At 38.4% G+C, this 14,834-nt stretch overlaps 1 protein-coding gene across 1 annotated transcript in view; it reads right to left on the bottom strand.

Moving 5' to 3' along the window:
- Positions 1-12,726, bottom strand: part of LOC137997747 (fibrillin-1-like) — a 32,321-nt gene extending 19,595 nt beyond the window's left edge. Inside the window, exons 1-5 of the mRNA XM_068843950.1 lie at positions 12,338-12,726; positions 7,103-7,338; positions 2,680-2,844; positions 2,324-2,416; positions 1,852-1,986 (exon numbers count right to left, since the gene is read on the bottom strand). Coding sequence (XP_068700051.1) covers positions 1,852-1,986; positions 2,324-2,416; positions 2,680-2,844; positions 7,103-7,338; positions 12,338-12,372 — 664 coding nt within the window. The 5' untranslated portion in view covers positions 12,373-12,726. The remainder of the gene's footprint in view (positions 1-1,851; positions 1,987-2,323; positions 2,417-2,679; positions 2,845-7,102; positions 7,339-12,337) is intronic.
- Between the last annotated feature and the right edge of the window lie 2,108 nt (positions 12,727-14,834).

Here is a 14,834-nt window from a genome sequence, read left to right as displayed (position 1 = left end):
GCAGCAACTCTTTAATTTGCAGCATGTCCCTTGTGGGCCACCGTACCAAAATGAGGTCTTAGTGACCCCGAAACGCTGTGCAGGTTTTATTTAAAAAAAACAAATCTCATCGACATCCAGTAGGATATAATGTATCACAACCTGATTTACCCCAATGTATCACAACCTGATTTACCCAAATTACCCTAGTCCTCATCAGCGTCAGAAAAATGTTGCAACCACTTCAAACCATTTGGGAATAAAACGTTTTGTTCCAATATTACTGGAATTTCATAATATGGATTTAAGGAGATTGAAGTATGTAAGCTGCGACGAATTCTCGAATTCACCACTTTTTATCAGAGTAAACTAGTTTTAACCAGAATTCATTGCATACAACCAGAATGCACTGCGCCACGAACAACCTAAAACATAAACGAGGCCGTCATGATCGCGCTTTCGATGATAAACGTGAGTGATGTTGTTTGCCTTGTCACATCATGCATGACATCCGTCGCTTTCGTTCCAGTATGAAGTGAATATTCTGTGAATTTAGGCAGATTTTAAGTTACATGGTTCACTTTTTTCTTGCAGAAACTTTGAGTTTCGTATTTCATCGCTTGGCCCAGTTACGTCTCCTTCGGGTCGAATTCTTGAATCATAAGAAGAATTGTGATGAAATTGTCGTTACTCAAACTTGTGGAATGACTAGAAAAACTACGATGAATTCGTAAAACACCTTATTTCAAGTTATTTTCAAATTTACTGCGATTCATGCAATCAAAACTGACTTAAATTAAGCTTGCCATGTGCTTCAAGCCGTAGCACTGATCATAGTTCTACAGATATTCGTTGACGAGTACCAGGATAGATTCGTTTACAACTTAGACATCTGAGGAATTCGATTCCCGCGATCTTGAGCAAGGGGAGTTTGCAGTGTCTTGCTTTCTCATTTTACATCATGCACGAATTTCATATCAGTGGTTTATCAGCTAGAGTTTTGTATTTTCTTTCCGTTTACATTTTTTCCACTTTTTCACGGTCTGGAAAGTGGGTAGTCCGGGTTAAACTTCGGCACATTGACGATACTTTCATTCCCTCAACCAACTGAAATTAGTCCCTCTGACTTCAATAGCCGTTTCTGTGGTTGTCAATGATAAATGCTGTCACTATAAACGAAATTTATTATATGGCTTGTGTTTGTAGCCGATATAACGCGTACTCTGATTGGCTAATTGTGACTGAATTGTAGGGCATTATTCTCCCGTAATGCCCACGGGCCGATTACGGGCTTGAAAAAACAAAGCAAAAGGTAATTAAAAAGCCATATAATAAACTACTTACTAACCGAGCTAGCTCGAGCCGTACTGGAGAATATTGGCCCTCGGTCGTTTCTGTAAGGACCCCGCTGCGCTCGGTCCGTACTGCCACGACCTCGGGCCAATACTCCCCAGTACGGCCCTCGCGCTCGGTTAGTAAGAAGTTAATAATGCAAATACAATACACAAAGCATGTTAACCCCCGGGGGTTTGAATTCGGTACAACATTCACTTAGCCCATTTGGTCAATTATTTATTTTCCGGCAAAACTCAAGTTGGTCTAAAACTAAACACTTTTCTGAGTCAGACACTGATAGGTACAAATCTGATTTCAGAATCTTACTCTTGGGTAATGAACTATTGCCTGAAGCTGGTATCTGGAATTCGAAATATTTTTTTGAGTAGACTAGGGTAAAGCAGCAAAAGATTACATCATTTGCAACCCAGTACCGGGTTTTCATAATAGTTACGTTTATTAGCAAGAGCTAACAAGAAATGCTGTAACAATATCAAGATAACTGAAATATCGTTAAGAAATTCAGGTCTTCAATACCTGTTAAAATGCTCAGTCCCTCGATGATGCTCATTTCATATTCTCGATCTGTTATGATTCGTATCAATTTTAAATCCAATCTTAGAAGGAAATCTACAGCCCAATGTCCGTTTTGACGAAGGGAATATACTTTGTCTGAAAATGGAGCAAAATTATGACTAGGGTCAAGAGAGAGTTTGCCGATTCGTTGATAATTATCATAATTTTCATAATCATGACCGTAATTTTCATAATATAATTAATTAATTAATTAAACTTTCACCATTGCATACAAAAAGAAGCCAAAATAATTGAAATATACATGCTAGCGATACTTGTAACTGAATGAAATAATGTAAGTTTTTAGGAAGTGCGGTATAGACATGAGGGAAAAGTGATCCTTGTGGAAATCTTACGACACATGTAATTGAATGTGATAACTTTTTTTATAATTATCACGATTATCATTACTGTAATAATTGATCAGACTCACCTATCCTTTGATCATTGCATAATTCAGGTTTAAGGTTTCCAGTATATATCCTCTCATTAGAATCCAGCAAAGGACGTCTTGCAGCTACATTAACTTATCGATCAATAAAAAGTTGGTATTCAGTTTAAAGAACAAGCAGACGCACGTGAAGAAAATGATGAAAGCATGGAAGCATGTAGGTATATTAGACGTGCACGATTTGGCAAATCACTTGCGAAAACATCAGTTTCGTTTCAGATTCAATGCACATGTTGCTCGGGGAACGGTTTCCCATTTCCTTGACCCAATCCCCTCGTGGCTTCGCCTGACGCTCACTCGGGACAAAACTGCCAGCTTAAATTGACACACACACTTACTTGTCTTGGTCTGAAATATCTCCACTTCGCAAAGTGAATGTTGGTGTCCTATTTTGTTTACAGCCACATAAGTAGCCATTTGAACGCCTTCACAGTCAACATATACTCCAAGATCCTCATTCTGCACAACCTCTGTAGTTTGCATACACTTCCTTTTAGTATTACCTGAAATGCAATTTGTTTCAATCAGTGGGACGTATTATTTCGTCTTCCAATTATTCATTTGATCTTTCTCTCATTCACTCAGTTCTCGAGGAGTGTAGAGCAAACAGTATGAATTATTGGTTTGTATCCATGTGATAAGACGGCCATGTTGGAGTACAAAACAATGGAAATGCCCCACAAGTTTTGTATATCAGTAGAATCAAAGAATTTCCAAAGGACATTTTACTGCATTGTTCTGCACACCAACATAAGATAGGAAGGGTAGTATAAAGGGGCACTAAGGCTAAGGTCATACCTGTCGATCGCAAAAAAAAGTATGTAAAGAGATCAAGTAGTTCCAGAGATATTGATGAAATACTTTTTCGCCGGAAGTAGAAGTTCATTTTGACTGAAAGGATATGTAGACTATCGGAGCGCTTTTCGCATGAAACATCAGGTAATTGTCTTCGCTCGCAAACATTTGAGTGTAGTTGTATATTTAAATATCGCACATTAATTTTTGTGGCATTAAATCGTATCTTCAGAAAGTATTAAGCAATAAGACCCACAAGCCACGTGAATATGCGAGATCTGGGGCTAGGAATAGGAAAAAGAAGAAGAGATCACAGAAACATATTAGTGATGCGAAGCAGGGAAGGTTTGCGGAATTAAGACAAAGAATCACATTACCAGAACTGGCATTCAGACTCCTCGGACGAAGCATATCGGCAAATAAATTGTTGTAGCATCTAAAGAAAAATCATGGGAATTCCACGAGGTGCTAAATCAGGCTCTTTCAATAACGATAAAAATTAATGCACTAGTAACGATAAAGAAATAAGACCAAGGGCATTTCCTATAGCCTTCTTACAACATGACAAGGAAAAACTATGTAAACGATTCACATAACCAGCCCGCATTCTGAAATCGCCGTGTTTGCGATTTTTTTACGTACATCCTACAATGTGCTTCTGTTGAAAGTTTTTGCGTTGGTCCACTTCCACATTGGCTTTTCCTCTGCTGCTGCTGTCTTTGATGAGATCGATGTGCGCGTCCTTTTTCTGTTTAGCATGAAGGCCGATCCATTCCGAAACATGCGTCAAAAATCCTAAGATCATTAGTCACAATGAAGCTGGAGAAACGCTAGAACTTGTGAGAGATCGACAGTTGCGACCGGGAAAAATTGGCATCCTCTGATTGGTTAATTATGGGGAAAGGTGTTGGGGCGGAGTTTGTTCGTCTGATACAAAAGGCTTTTTTTTAGACGCCGTTTTTCTAAACCTTAACATTTGCCTTGAAGATAACAATGTAAGGATTACCATTCAAAGGCGCTTTTCTCGATTGCAATCAAATTTTGGCATTTTTATTTTCTATGAGAGCCTTTTCCGCGAGGTTGCTCAAAGTTTTTAGTCAGCGCTTTCGATAGTGCTCTGACAAAAGAAAAAAAAAACAAAGAAAAAAAAAAAAAACAAACAAAGCATGTTCTTCAATAATAAATGAAATATTCCAGTAGTCACATTTAAAGACTCTCTGTCGAACGGCATGCTTTGCGCGTATCTGCTTATGTTTTTATTCTGCTTGATGAAGCCACTCGGGAGAAAATAAAGAGAAAATAAAGAATGTATCTTGTTTTGGTCTCAATTAATTGCGCGAAATTACGAAAATGATTCGAATTTCTAATTTTGAAAAAGCGAAACCAGGTGACCCACAGTAGAAATTCTTTCTTGTTACTCCGATTTTGGGAAACAAACGAAGAGAACACGAAAAGTGACAATGACCACGGCTTGAGGATGACGTAGAATGAACATGTAGCCACTAAATTATGCCGTTATATCTTCTATTTGCAGAAACTGGCAAATGAGAACAAACATTACAATTTGTGGATACGAGGAAAAACAAGCGTTTGGTTTTCCAGGAGATTCGAGTTGTCTTTGCATAATATGTAGCTCTAATAGTACACAATATTGTTTTGGTACCGTATATTATTAAATTGTAGATGTCTTAGGTAAATAGTCTCCTGAGAAGACATGTGGTCACTAGTAAAATACTAAACCCAGAAAGATTAAAGAAAATAAAAGGGAATCGAGAAACATTGCCTTCGAGGCTGACATGTTGATCATTTTTAAGTTCCCTAACAACTTCCTCTTCACAACAAGTTTAAACGTGCACTCTGAGCGCCTCAGCGTTTACCGGACTTTATCTCAGTCCGGCGGGGTTAGTATCTGGAAGGCAGACCTCAAAATATGCGACTTGCTGTCAGAAAATTCAATTTTGACGCTCAAAAATGCGAACTGAGCAAGGTACGGATTCTGTTAGCCTGCTTTATGCAAAACAATTATTGATGCAAAACTAAATAAATATCGATACACAGTTTTTAGGAAGTGTACATATCGATTGAGAATAACATATTTTGCCATCAGCAAAAAAATTGCGACATGAAAACAATATAAATTTTGTACCGCGAATAGAAAAAGTTACCATCAGCAAAAAAACATTTAGGGAAACTTTTGCTACGTTCAATTTTCTATTGTACTAATTTGGCTGCACAAGTAAATCGCAAAATCGAAAGTGGCCGCCTGTGGTCAGGTTACCTTGACTGTGGTATTACTAACAACTCGCGAAATAAAGAATACATCTGTTTCAAAATGATGGCAAGATGGTTTTTGTTTTTTGTTAGTTTTTTTCTTTCAAGTGTTACAAAGTTTAAAAAGAAATGTGCGAATTCAGCAAAAGATCTCAATTGCCCAACTTTTGAGGTTGACCATTGTTTCTGCAAAGTCCGACAAAAACTCACTCTCCTAGACGAGGCATTTTATCACTAGGTAATTCCATCGTTTTGGAAAAAGAAGCTGCTTTATTACTTATCAGCGTCACAAATTCTTCCCCACTTTGGGGCTAATTTGGTGAAACTCAAGGACACTTCCAAGACACCTGTTTATTTTCGTGATATATGCACCAGCTGCGGGCCTATTGCCCCCACGAACTTACGCACTTACACTCTTACGCTCTCACACTCTTAGAACCCGGCGACATAGTGTGTAGTGCGCTTACAGTGCACTCCCACAAAAAGAAATTCAAACTACTCAATTGAATTCCGTTCTTTTATGATGCAAAAAAAAAAAAAAGACTGAGAAACTGAATAAAATTCTAAAATCCATCATAGCAGGCAGTTGTTGTCCTAGAGCCTCGCAGCAGGCTATACTCGCAGCAGGGCTAACGAACTGCTAACAAAACTCAAGCTGATAGATAAGAAAACAAGAAAAAAAAACAAGTGACTTCAACGTAGGTATTAGAGACTACAATGGAAAGGTTTCCTATTCAATGAGCTAAAATTCAAAGTACATATTAAAGAAAGACAGAACATCATGTGGAATATTTAGAAGTTTTTCTTACCTTGAGCATCGAGTTTAGGTTTATCTAATGATGCAATTTTAATAATAGAGACCTTTCGATGCACGTTTACGGCTAACCGCAAACTGAGGTTTGAGATTTGCGGTTTGGAGATAGGAGTTGTGATAGTTCGTGCATTTAGATTTAAGTAAACAAGTGCAAAGCTGCGGAGGCCGCCATATTGAATTTCCTCGATGCTCAGCGTTGATGTTTGAGTCAACGAAATAAATAAAACCACGGCTCTTTTGATTGTTTAATTCACATGAAATGAAAGATAAAAAGTTGCTTTTTATATCTGCCCCGTTCATACGTGGGATAATGTAACTTCCATGCCATAAAGAGCTGAGGTAAATTACTTACGTGAAAACCTACCTTCCGCCGTTGAAAACTTCAAAACTTACCCTCGAACGTGACGGCAAGAGCTAGTCATGTGACTTCCCGCAGTTTGAGGTTAGCCCCAAACTTGGATCTAAAAGTCTCTATTATCAAAATTGTCCTACAGGGAAGATGTCTTTTGTGAGAAACGTTATCTGGTATTCGAAGGAGCTACAACAAAAGAACACTCGACAAAGCTACAGGTCTGGTAAAGACTTTAATGGACCACTTTCGCCAACCAAGAATTCCTTAAGTTTCGGTGGGTGGAAATGCAAGGGGTCTTCACCTTAAAAACAATGTAAGTTAGTAACTTTAGCAACCGTCTCTTGCTTCATCACTGAACTACAAACCCCCACTCCCCCTTTTGTGAAACAAAATTTAAACTACATAAACAGATTTAAAAAAGGAATAAAACAAAAAAACTAAACGTAGACCCCAACTGGGTTTGCCATACTGGCAACCCAGTAAAAAAAGTCTAGTTTTAACAGCGAGACCAAATTAAAACTGAACTCACCGAAACCAGTCTCAATCTTCATGTAAGGTTCTATGTCAAGAAATTGCCAGGACAATCTCAAAAAAAACACAGCTACTCGCAGTCTGGAACCGAAGTCTATTCGCCATTCTATCATTTTAGTCCTAGGAAGACATGACTTCATATTTCCATCGATGGTCTTTAGTAACTCCTCGTCACTCAGTGGGTGTTTTAAAACAATATTTCCTGTAGTGTAATAGATGTGCAGAAGACAGTGTCTAAGGATAAATGGTTTTAACGTAAGCTTCCTCATGAGAGCGTTTTCTAAAAATGGTGAAAGTTTTGTGGGCTACACAGCTCGACATCTTCGCCAACAAATTGTTAAACACAAAAATTTCATCGGGAACAAAGCCTCCTCAACGAAAGGCAATCTCGCATATATCGAAAGTGCCAAACAAAATTCGACTGCCTTGTTTATCAGATGCTACTTATTATAATGAAACGGAACCCGTGCAGGGATGGCGCAGTGGTGAGAGCACTCACCTCCCACTGATGCGGCCCTGGTTCGATTCTCAGATTCGGCATCCGAATAGAACACTAAAAAACCCAACCAACCCAACCAACTAAAAACGATTGATCCCAATAGAACACGACCCAAGTGTGATGCGAGTAATCAATTAAAAAAGAGATTTCAAAGAGGAAGAGAGAGAGAGAGAGGAAAAAATAAACAAGTTATTTACCAGGTAAGGACCGGTCCGTATACTAGCGAAAAACTGTGACCTTGGTCTTGCAAAAGCACTACAAGACTTCCGTCACTGCTTGTCGCTATACGGACCGACCCTTATATTAACTGGCAAATAACACATATGTATCTCTCACATTACTCTTTTCCATAATACCGTTACCATGGCAACGAAACAAGCCACTTTGAGCCTTAAGTACGGTGCTTCCTATTGTTATTGCGCATACGTTCTGCGCATCTCCAGATACTCGGATTGCCTATCTCCGATGCTTACTAATGCAGGGATATTTTTGCGCCGTTTAAAACTATGCAGATAAAGTAGATCTTCGTAAGTAATCTTGGTATCCAAAAAGAAAATTGGGAGGAACCATACATTCTTTAGAGATAATTGAGCTTCAATTTGAGAAAGAGCACCATACATTGCTTTGTATTTTAGAGCATTTAACAAATATTTTCATGAATTGTCTTTGAAAAATGCGTGGTTACCCCCAATTTTCTTTTTGGATTTCAATAACACTTGTTAAGATCTACCTTTCCTTCATAATCACAAATCGGGCCAAAAATACCTTTGAATTAGTCGGCACCGTCCTTAAAATCAGCATATATTGTCATTTTTGAAGAAAAAAACGAGACGGTGAAATTTTCATATAGAGCGTTACCTGATAATGCTATAAATAATCTCTAAGCACCTGTTCACATGGAGGTGGGGATCCCTGGGTTGCTCAGGCATCCCTCCTCGGTGGGGTGACCAATTTCTCTATACAAATGTTTTTTTTTTTCCTTGATTATGTTCACATGAGAGCTGGGGTACGTCACCGAGGTGGGTTGCCCGGGCAGCCGGGCCGGGTAACTCGCTTAGGTGGGATGAGATTTCTCCATGTGAATGCTGGAGGTGGGGTACCTCGCTAGTACTGTTCCGGGACTCCCTGTTACCCCGCCCTGAAAATGGGCCTGGAACCCAGGCGGGAAAAGAGAGAGTCCTGTATTACTTGCAAGCGCATGCTCGGAACGACGCCATTTTTTCCCCCAAAACTGGGGGAAAAACCATATTTGGAAAGAGATTCCTAATTTGGGCATAGTTTATTTGGAGTGTTTTTATACTGAAAACATGGAGGATAATGTGAAATTCATGTTGCCAAGTTTCCGGAGGCATTTGATTTTGCATTTGAGAAATGTCAGTTTAACTTTGTGCCCAAGGCGGAAAAACTTCAAGCTATCCATGCAGTCGTTATCGGTAATGATGTTTTTGTTAAAGAAGCAACAGCAGTTGGCAAGTCTGTTTGTTACGTTGAAGTTCCTTATGTTTGTGATTTTCTTCGATCCGAGTCCGATGTTACAATGTAGTTCTAAATCAGTCCTTCTAATCGTGAGTCCGTTAAAAGCACTTATGGAAGATCAGATTTATGACATACGAAAATGTGGAATTTCGCGCCTGAAACTTCATGGTGAATTCCCAACTGAACATGATTTTGGCGCAGAAAAATATCAAATTTTGATATGCTCTCTCGAGCGTCTTTATGAAGAATCCGTGCGAGAACAGCTGCTGAAATTGCAAAAACATATCGTACGCATGGCTGTTAACGAGGCCCACTGTGAGTTACAGTTGTAAGTATAAAACTGTTGGTTGTGGATGTGAATCGCTCAGCAATGACTAATAAATCTCCTGCTGGAACTCTTGTTTATTGATCATTACTTCTCTCGATCTATAATTTCTAGTTATATGCTGACCGCACTGATCCAGTGTATATTGATATTTGAGGTGCACAGTAATTATTGAAACTGTGATTCCATATTGTCTTAGGAGTTAAGTTTGGATACCCTATGTAATTATATAAAACATCAGAACCAGATTGATCAGAATCAATTTCTGGCCCACCATACAAATATTGGCCATTGGAAATATTTTTCACCAATTTTGTCATCCACCTCTTCAATTCTCCCATGTCAAGACACTCCAAGAGGTTTTGAGGGTGGTTAGGAAATATAGAGTGACATTGTCCTGGAATTTTACTTAATACATCTCGCTGGGACAATTCCCTAAACATGATTTCAACATCATCAGCAGAGCTCATTGTGCTGTGTCCTTTAGCTTGGGGAGTGACACCTAAAAATATTCACCTAACCTTTGGCGAATAATTGTTAATTATTGACTTTAAATAGTACTCAATCTATCGAACAGGATATCCATTCAGTTGCAATTTTCCAACTGATAATTTTTTACACCTAAGTTAAGCATATAGTTAATATCATTAACACTTCAGCTTTCAATAAATACGAAATACTCTAACCTGAAGCTCTAAAATATTGACAGTCTAGACAATACATGGTTAAACTACTGACATAATAACACTGGTTTCCACTTTTCAGTAATAATAATAATAATAATAATAATAATAATAATAATAATAATAATTATAATCCATCCAATGTTGCTCTTGTGAAGCCACTCAGTCCTTTGTCCTTGAGTGGCTTTGTAGCTCAAGTGATAGATCTCATTGAACCACCTGAATTTTTTAGGTGTCTGTAAACAACAATAATTTGCTTAATTGCCCAGATAAGTGTGAGGATCACTTCTCTCTTTTGTCTAAAACCCACAATTCAAATATGCACTCATTTCATGTATCACTGACAACTCTGTTCTCCAATTTTCAAGTTATAACTTTCCTACTTGATTGAAAATTATGATTTTACAAACTGTGCAGTAAGATTTACATGATAAGTAAATAAACATTATATTTGTATAGAATGCATATTTTAAAAATGTCAATATCATGGGCTAGTGCTTTGGGCCATCCAGTTTATATTAATTTTTTATCCATTAATTTATCCACCTACGACTATTTATTTCTTTAGTGTGCATTGCTCAATGATGCTAGAAAGATAAAAAAGTTCTTAATAAATAATATAAACACAAATTATACATGTATTTATTTCATCTTTTTGTGCACAATCAAGTATTACAGTACATGTGACTTTTTATGTGCAAGGAATGACACCAAAAAAGGTCAATTTAATATTTTGTCCCCTCTAAACAGCCATATTGTGGTATACTTTCTCTTTGATATTTCCTTGTTTTTTGCAGTTTATACTACAAGTTGCACTACACCAAGAATAAAGTAAAATATAAATGTAATGAACAAACAATGGTGCGTAATGTTCCATCATGCAAAATTAATGTATACCAATTAATTCATTGACAATGTTGAAACCAAGTTTCAATATGGGGACATTATTGATATGATAGCTAAATGAAGAAATTTTTAAAAAAATAGTTGTTTAATACTGGTTCACTAACTGATACAGTAATATTACTGATGTATTTACTTTAAATCCTGAATAATTGATGTGCCAAAAGCATTTAAGATCAGCAGCTGTACATTCAGAGCATTTCCTCCAGGTTAAGATAAATTTACATTATATTCTCTGCAGTGAATATGAATGAGCATGGAATGTTAACATCAAATACTGCAAGTACTGTAGTTAATAATATCCTGTCAGTGTCATACATGTATCAACAAAAATCTGCTTCGCCTTGAATTTGAAATGACACTGCCCTTCTTAATTTAAAAATTACACAGAAGACAAGCCCTCTGCCCTGGTTTATATATTTCCAGACATCACACATTAAAATGCACATTTTAAAATTTGCATAAATTAAATCAAAAGAGGGTCAAGCGCAATTTTTACCTCCGCAATTAGAACCAATTCACAAAACTTCATTCCAGTACAACCTGAAACCCCTATGACGGTAACCACCGCATCATTCTTTACTTTTACTAATGTATACACCTTATTCCAAAATGGCCGCCATTTAAATATTCTTTTGTTTTTATTCAAATAAGCCCTGGATGCCTCGTTCTTAATCTTAAAATTCAAAAGAATATTTTATCTTAAACGAGCCAACAAGGGCCAATTTGTATCCGCATAAATCAGCGGCCATTTTGGAATAAGGTGTATAGATTTCTCGAAAACATTATCATTACTTTTCAATAATAATTTGCTGGTAGCATAAATAAGACTTGAAGGAGTCACAATCAATCAAGGATAAAATAGGGAAAGATATCGTTAACGTCACCTATTGTCATTAATGTGCCAACCAGAGCCTCACTGGCTCTCGAAACAAAAGATCTTTTGTTCTTGTGGTTGGCACATTTCAATAACAAAAGCAATGTTCATACACAGATATCTTCCCTATTATCCAATAAAGTAATAAGTTCTTATGTACTAATTGATCCCTTTTAGCAATTTTTTAAAAATCAAGTATACCCTTATGATTACTATGTAATTATGAATATTATTTCGGTTTCATTGAATAAACGAACGTTAAATGTTTAAGTTAGTATGTACATGCCTTGAGAGTGTTCGCATATGCAAGTCAAATAAAGGCAGTGAACTAAGCACGAATTCACCTTTCGTCTCACAGTTAGACGGAATTCCGCCCGACATAATTTATCTGTCGCGATAAAATTGAAAACAGATGTTCTTTAAGAGAATTCAAAACATCTGATAATGCTAAACGATGACTCAACACATACCTCGAGCTCCTTCCATTGATTCGCTGCACGAGCATTCGAATTCTACTTAGATTGAATCGAAGCCTTCGAGATCGAGGATTTCGCTTAACCTCCTTGTAACATTTTCTGCAGATAGCACACTCTTCCCAACGAAGGACTTTGATCGGGTTTTCACACTTGGCGCATTTGCTGCCATACGTCCACTTGCATGGAGAAACAAAAGCTGTGAACTTGTAATATTGAGCTTACTCTAAAAGAACGTTGCTTCCCCCAGCAAACTAAAAGGATTGCTTACAAAAAGCGTGAATAAAGAAAAAAATCCCGCCATTTGAGGTTTAAGAGACCGCCTTCAAGGTATAAAACGAACGATGGAAGAAGCACAAGTTGAAATCATCACTTCGAACGCCATCTTTGTTTACATCAAAGCGCGCGGTTTAACTGGATGCCACAATTTTCAACAGCCAATCAGACAAAAGTCGCCTTTGTTCTGTTTTTTGCAATCTGATTGGCTCGTTCCGAGCATGTGCTTTTCCCGCCTATTTCCGAGAAAGCTGTTCCGCATTGAATCGCAATTTTTTAACTTACTACGCATGCTCTTCATTTAGCTGGGTTCATTCGATAACAATGAATGGCTCGAGTAAGCAAACAAGCGAAGGAAAATTATTAAACTAAAGTTTTACTTGTATTCCAGTATCGATCCCGCCAGTGAAGTCGTAAACAAACACTTGCGATGTTCTGCAGAACTTACACTGGCTGAAGTGACGCAATTATCCAGATGCTTAGCAATTTCAATACCACTACAAATAGTGAGAAGCTGTTTCTCTTCTGGGGCACTCCACTGATTCTCTTTTTCGCTGATTTTTTTTTTTTTTTTCAGTAATACGTGATTCGTTCCTTGCGCTAGCCATTTTTCTCAGGGGAATGGACTGGAGCAAAAAGGAAGTCTGTGCTATATTAACAAAACAAGTGCATGCGCAGGAGTAGTTCACGGCTTAAGCAAGCCACGGACAATGCTTGAGTACATTTACACGAACACGTCCAAGGTAAGCCGCTGTCAAGATAAGCTCAGGCCAAAACTTACTTACTACGCATGCGCTGCACTTAGTGTGGCCCAGTGGTTAGGGTGCTTGCCTTGAGATCCGGAGATCCCGGGTTCAAGACCCGCTCTGACCACTCGCTGAATTTGTTCCTGTTAGTCCCTGGTGCAACTTCCCAGCTACACTTGTAAATCGACAACTGGTTTGCCTCGGGCCAGTTGGAATTTTTAACAGTTGTTGTTGTTGGGTTCTGTTGTTTCGTTGATTGTTTCATTGGCCCTGAAAAGCCCCTATGGGGAGCGGTCAATTAGGTATGTAATGTAATGTAATGTAATGTAATGTAAAAACCCTTAGACCAGGATAAGTCGCGGCTTGAGCTAGCTGCGGATGGAATAAGCCGGGAACTTCGATTTTGTACCATTTAGAAGGGGTGTTCGTGTCTTACGTAAGCCACGGCCAGTGTAAGCCACGGGTTATTTTGTCTCGTATAAACGGCCTTATTGTTATCTCCGGTGACCCATTTTAATTCATGAGCTGACTCAAGCAGCTAAAGTATTGCGCGTGGGGCTTACACGCGCGCTCAACTGAAAACCATTTCGAGCCTCCTTAACCTTGTTCAGAGCTGGGATTTTTTGACTTTACAAATTTCCTTATTTGGATGTAACGTAAATCGAGCATTTTCCCACGCGTGTAGCTTCGGTGTTATCTTTGTTCATATTCGGGCATAAAATTGGTGTCCTAAAATCTCGAGTTTTGTTCCAAGGAAAAGGGGTGCTTTTTAAACGCTTAAAGGTCATACACTTCGTATATATGTATGGGAAATCGTATGAACTCGAGTAATAATTCTCCCGTCATGATATGGAAACCGGCTTAAGCTCTGCCCGTAGTGGGTGGGCCCTAGTAGGCTCCCATGCTTGTTTACCTTACCTGCTTCTTGTACCAAACATTTGTTTTGTCGTTTTTGAATATATGGCAAGGTAAAAAGTATCGTAGCTCTTGAGGGCCTCTACTGTGCTATTGCCTCAGTAATTTAATGGGACATCTCTCACCACCAGTAGCGAATATTTTTGGCAGAACACTACGATGTTTGTGTTAAGCTCCCCCTGTCTCGTCTTTGTAGGGATGACTTTCTTTAAACGAGACGTACTCTGTGCCGCTTTCGTCGACTTGCATTGAATAGTGTTCCTGTCTTCCCCGCAGGACAAAATGTTGGGTCAAGATCCACCAAATCGCCTAAGGAAGAACTCTTAGACTGCAGTCACCAAGACTTTGCTCACTCCATAGCATTTCTTCTTCTTCTTCTTCGATTTCCAGTGTGCTCGCGGCGTTGGGTCGTTTGGCTTTGCCTTTTTGTGGAAGAAACTTCACTTTTCCTCAAATACCAATTTCGACTGGCCCAACTCTCGGTCTCGTATTATAGAGTACTTGTAGCCTTGAATTTTTAAAATAGCAGTTGAGGGCTGCCAGCATAGATTTTAAAA

Source organism: Montipora foliosa, chromosome 3 (genome assembly GCF_036669935.1).
Source record: "Montipora foliosa isolate CH-2021 chromosome 3, ASM3666993v2, whole genome shotgun sequence".
NCBI classification, from domain to species: domain Eukaryota; kingdom Metazoa; phylum Cnidaria; class Anthozoa; order Scleractinia; family Acroporidae; genus Montipora; species Montipora foliosa.
This window is presented reverse-complemented; position numbering and strand designations above follow the sequence as displayed.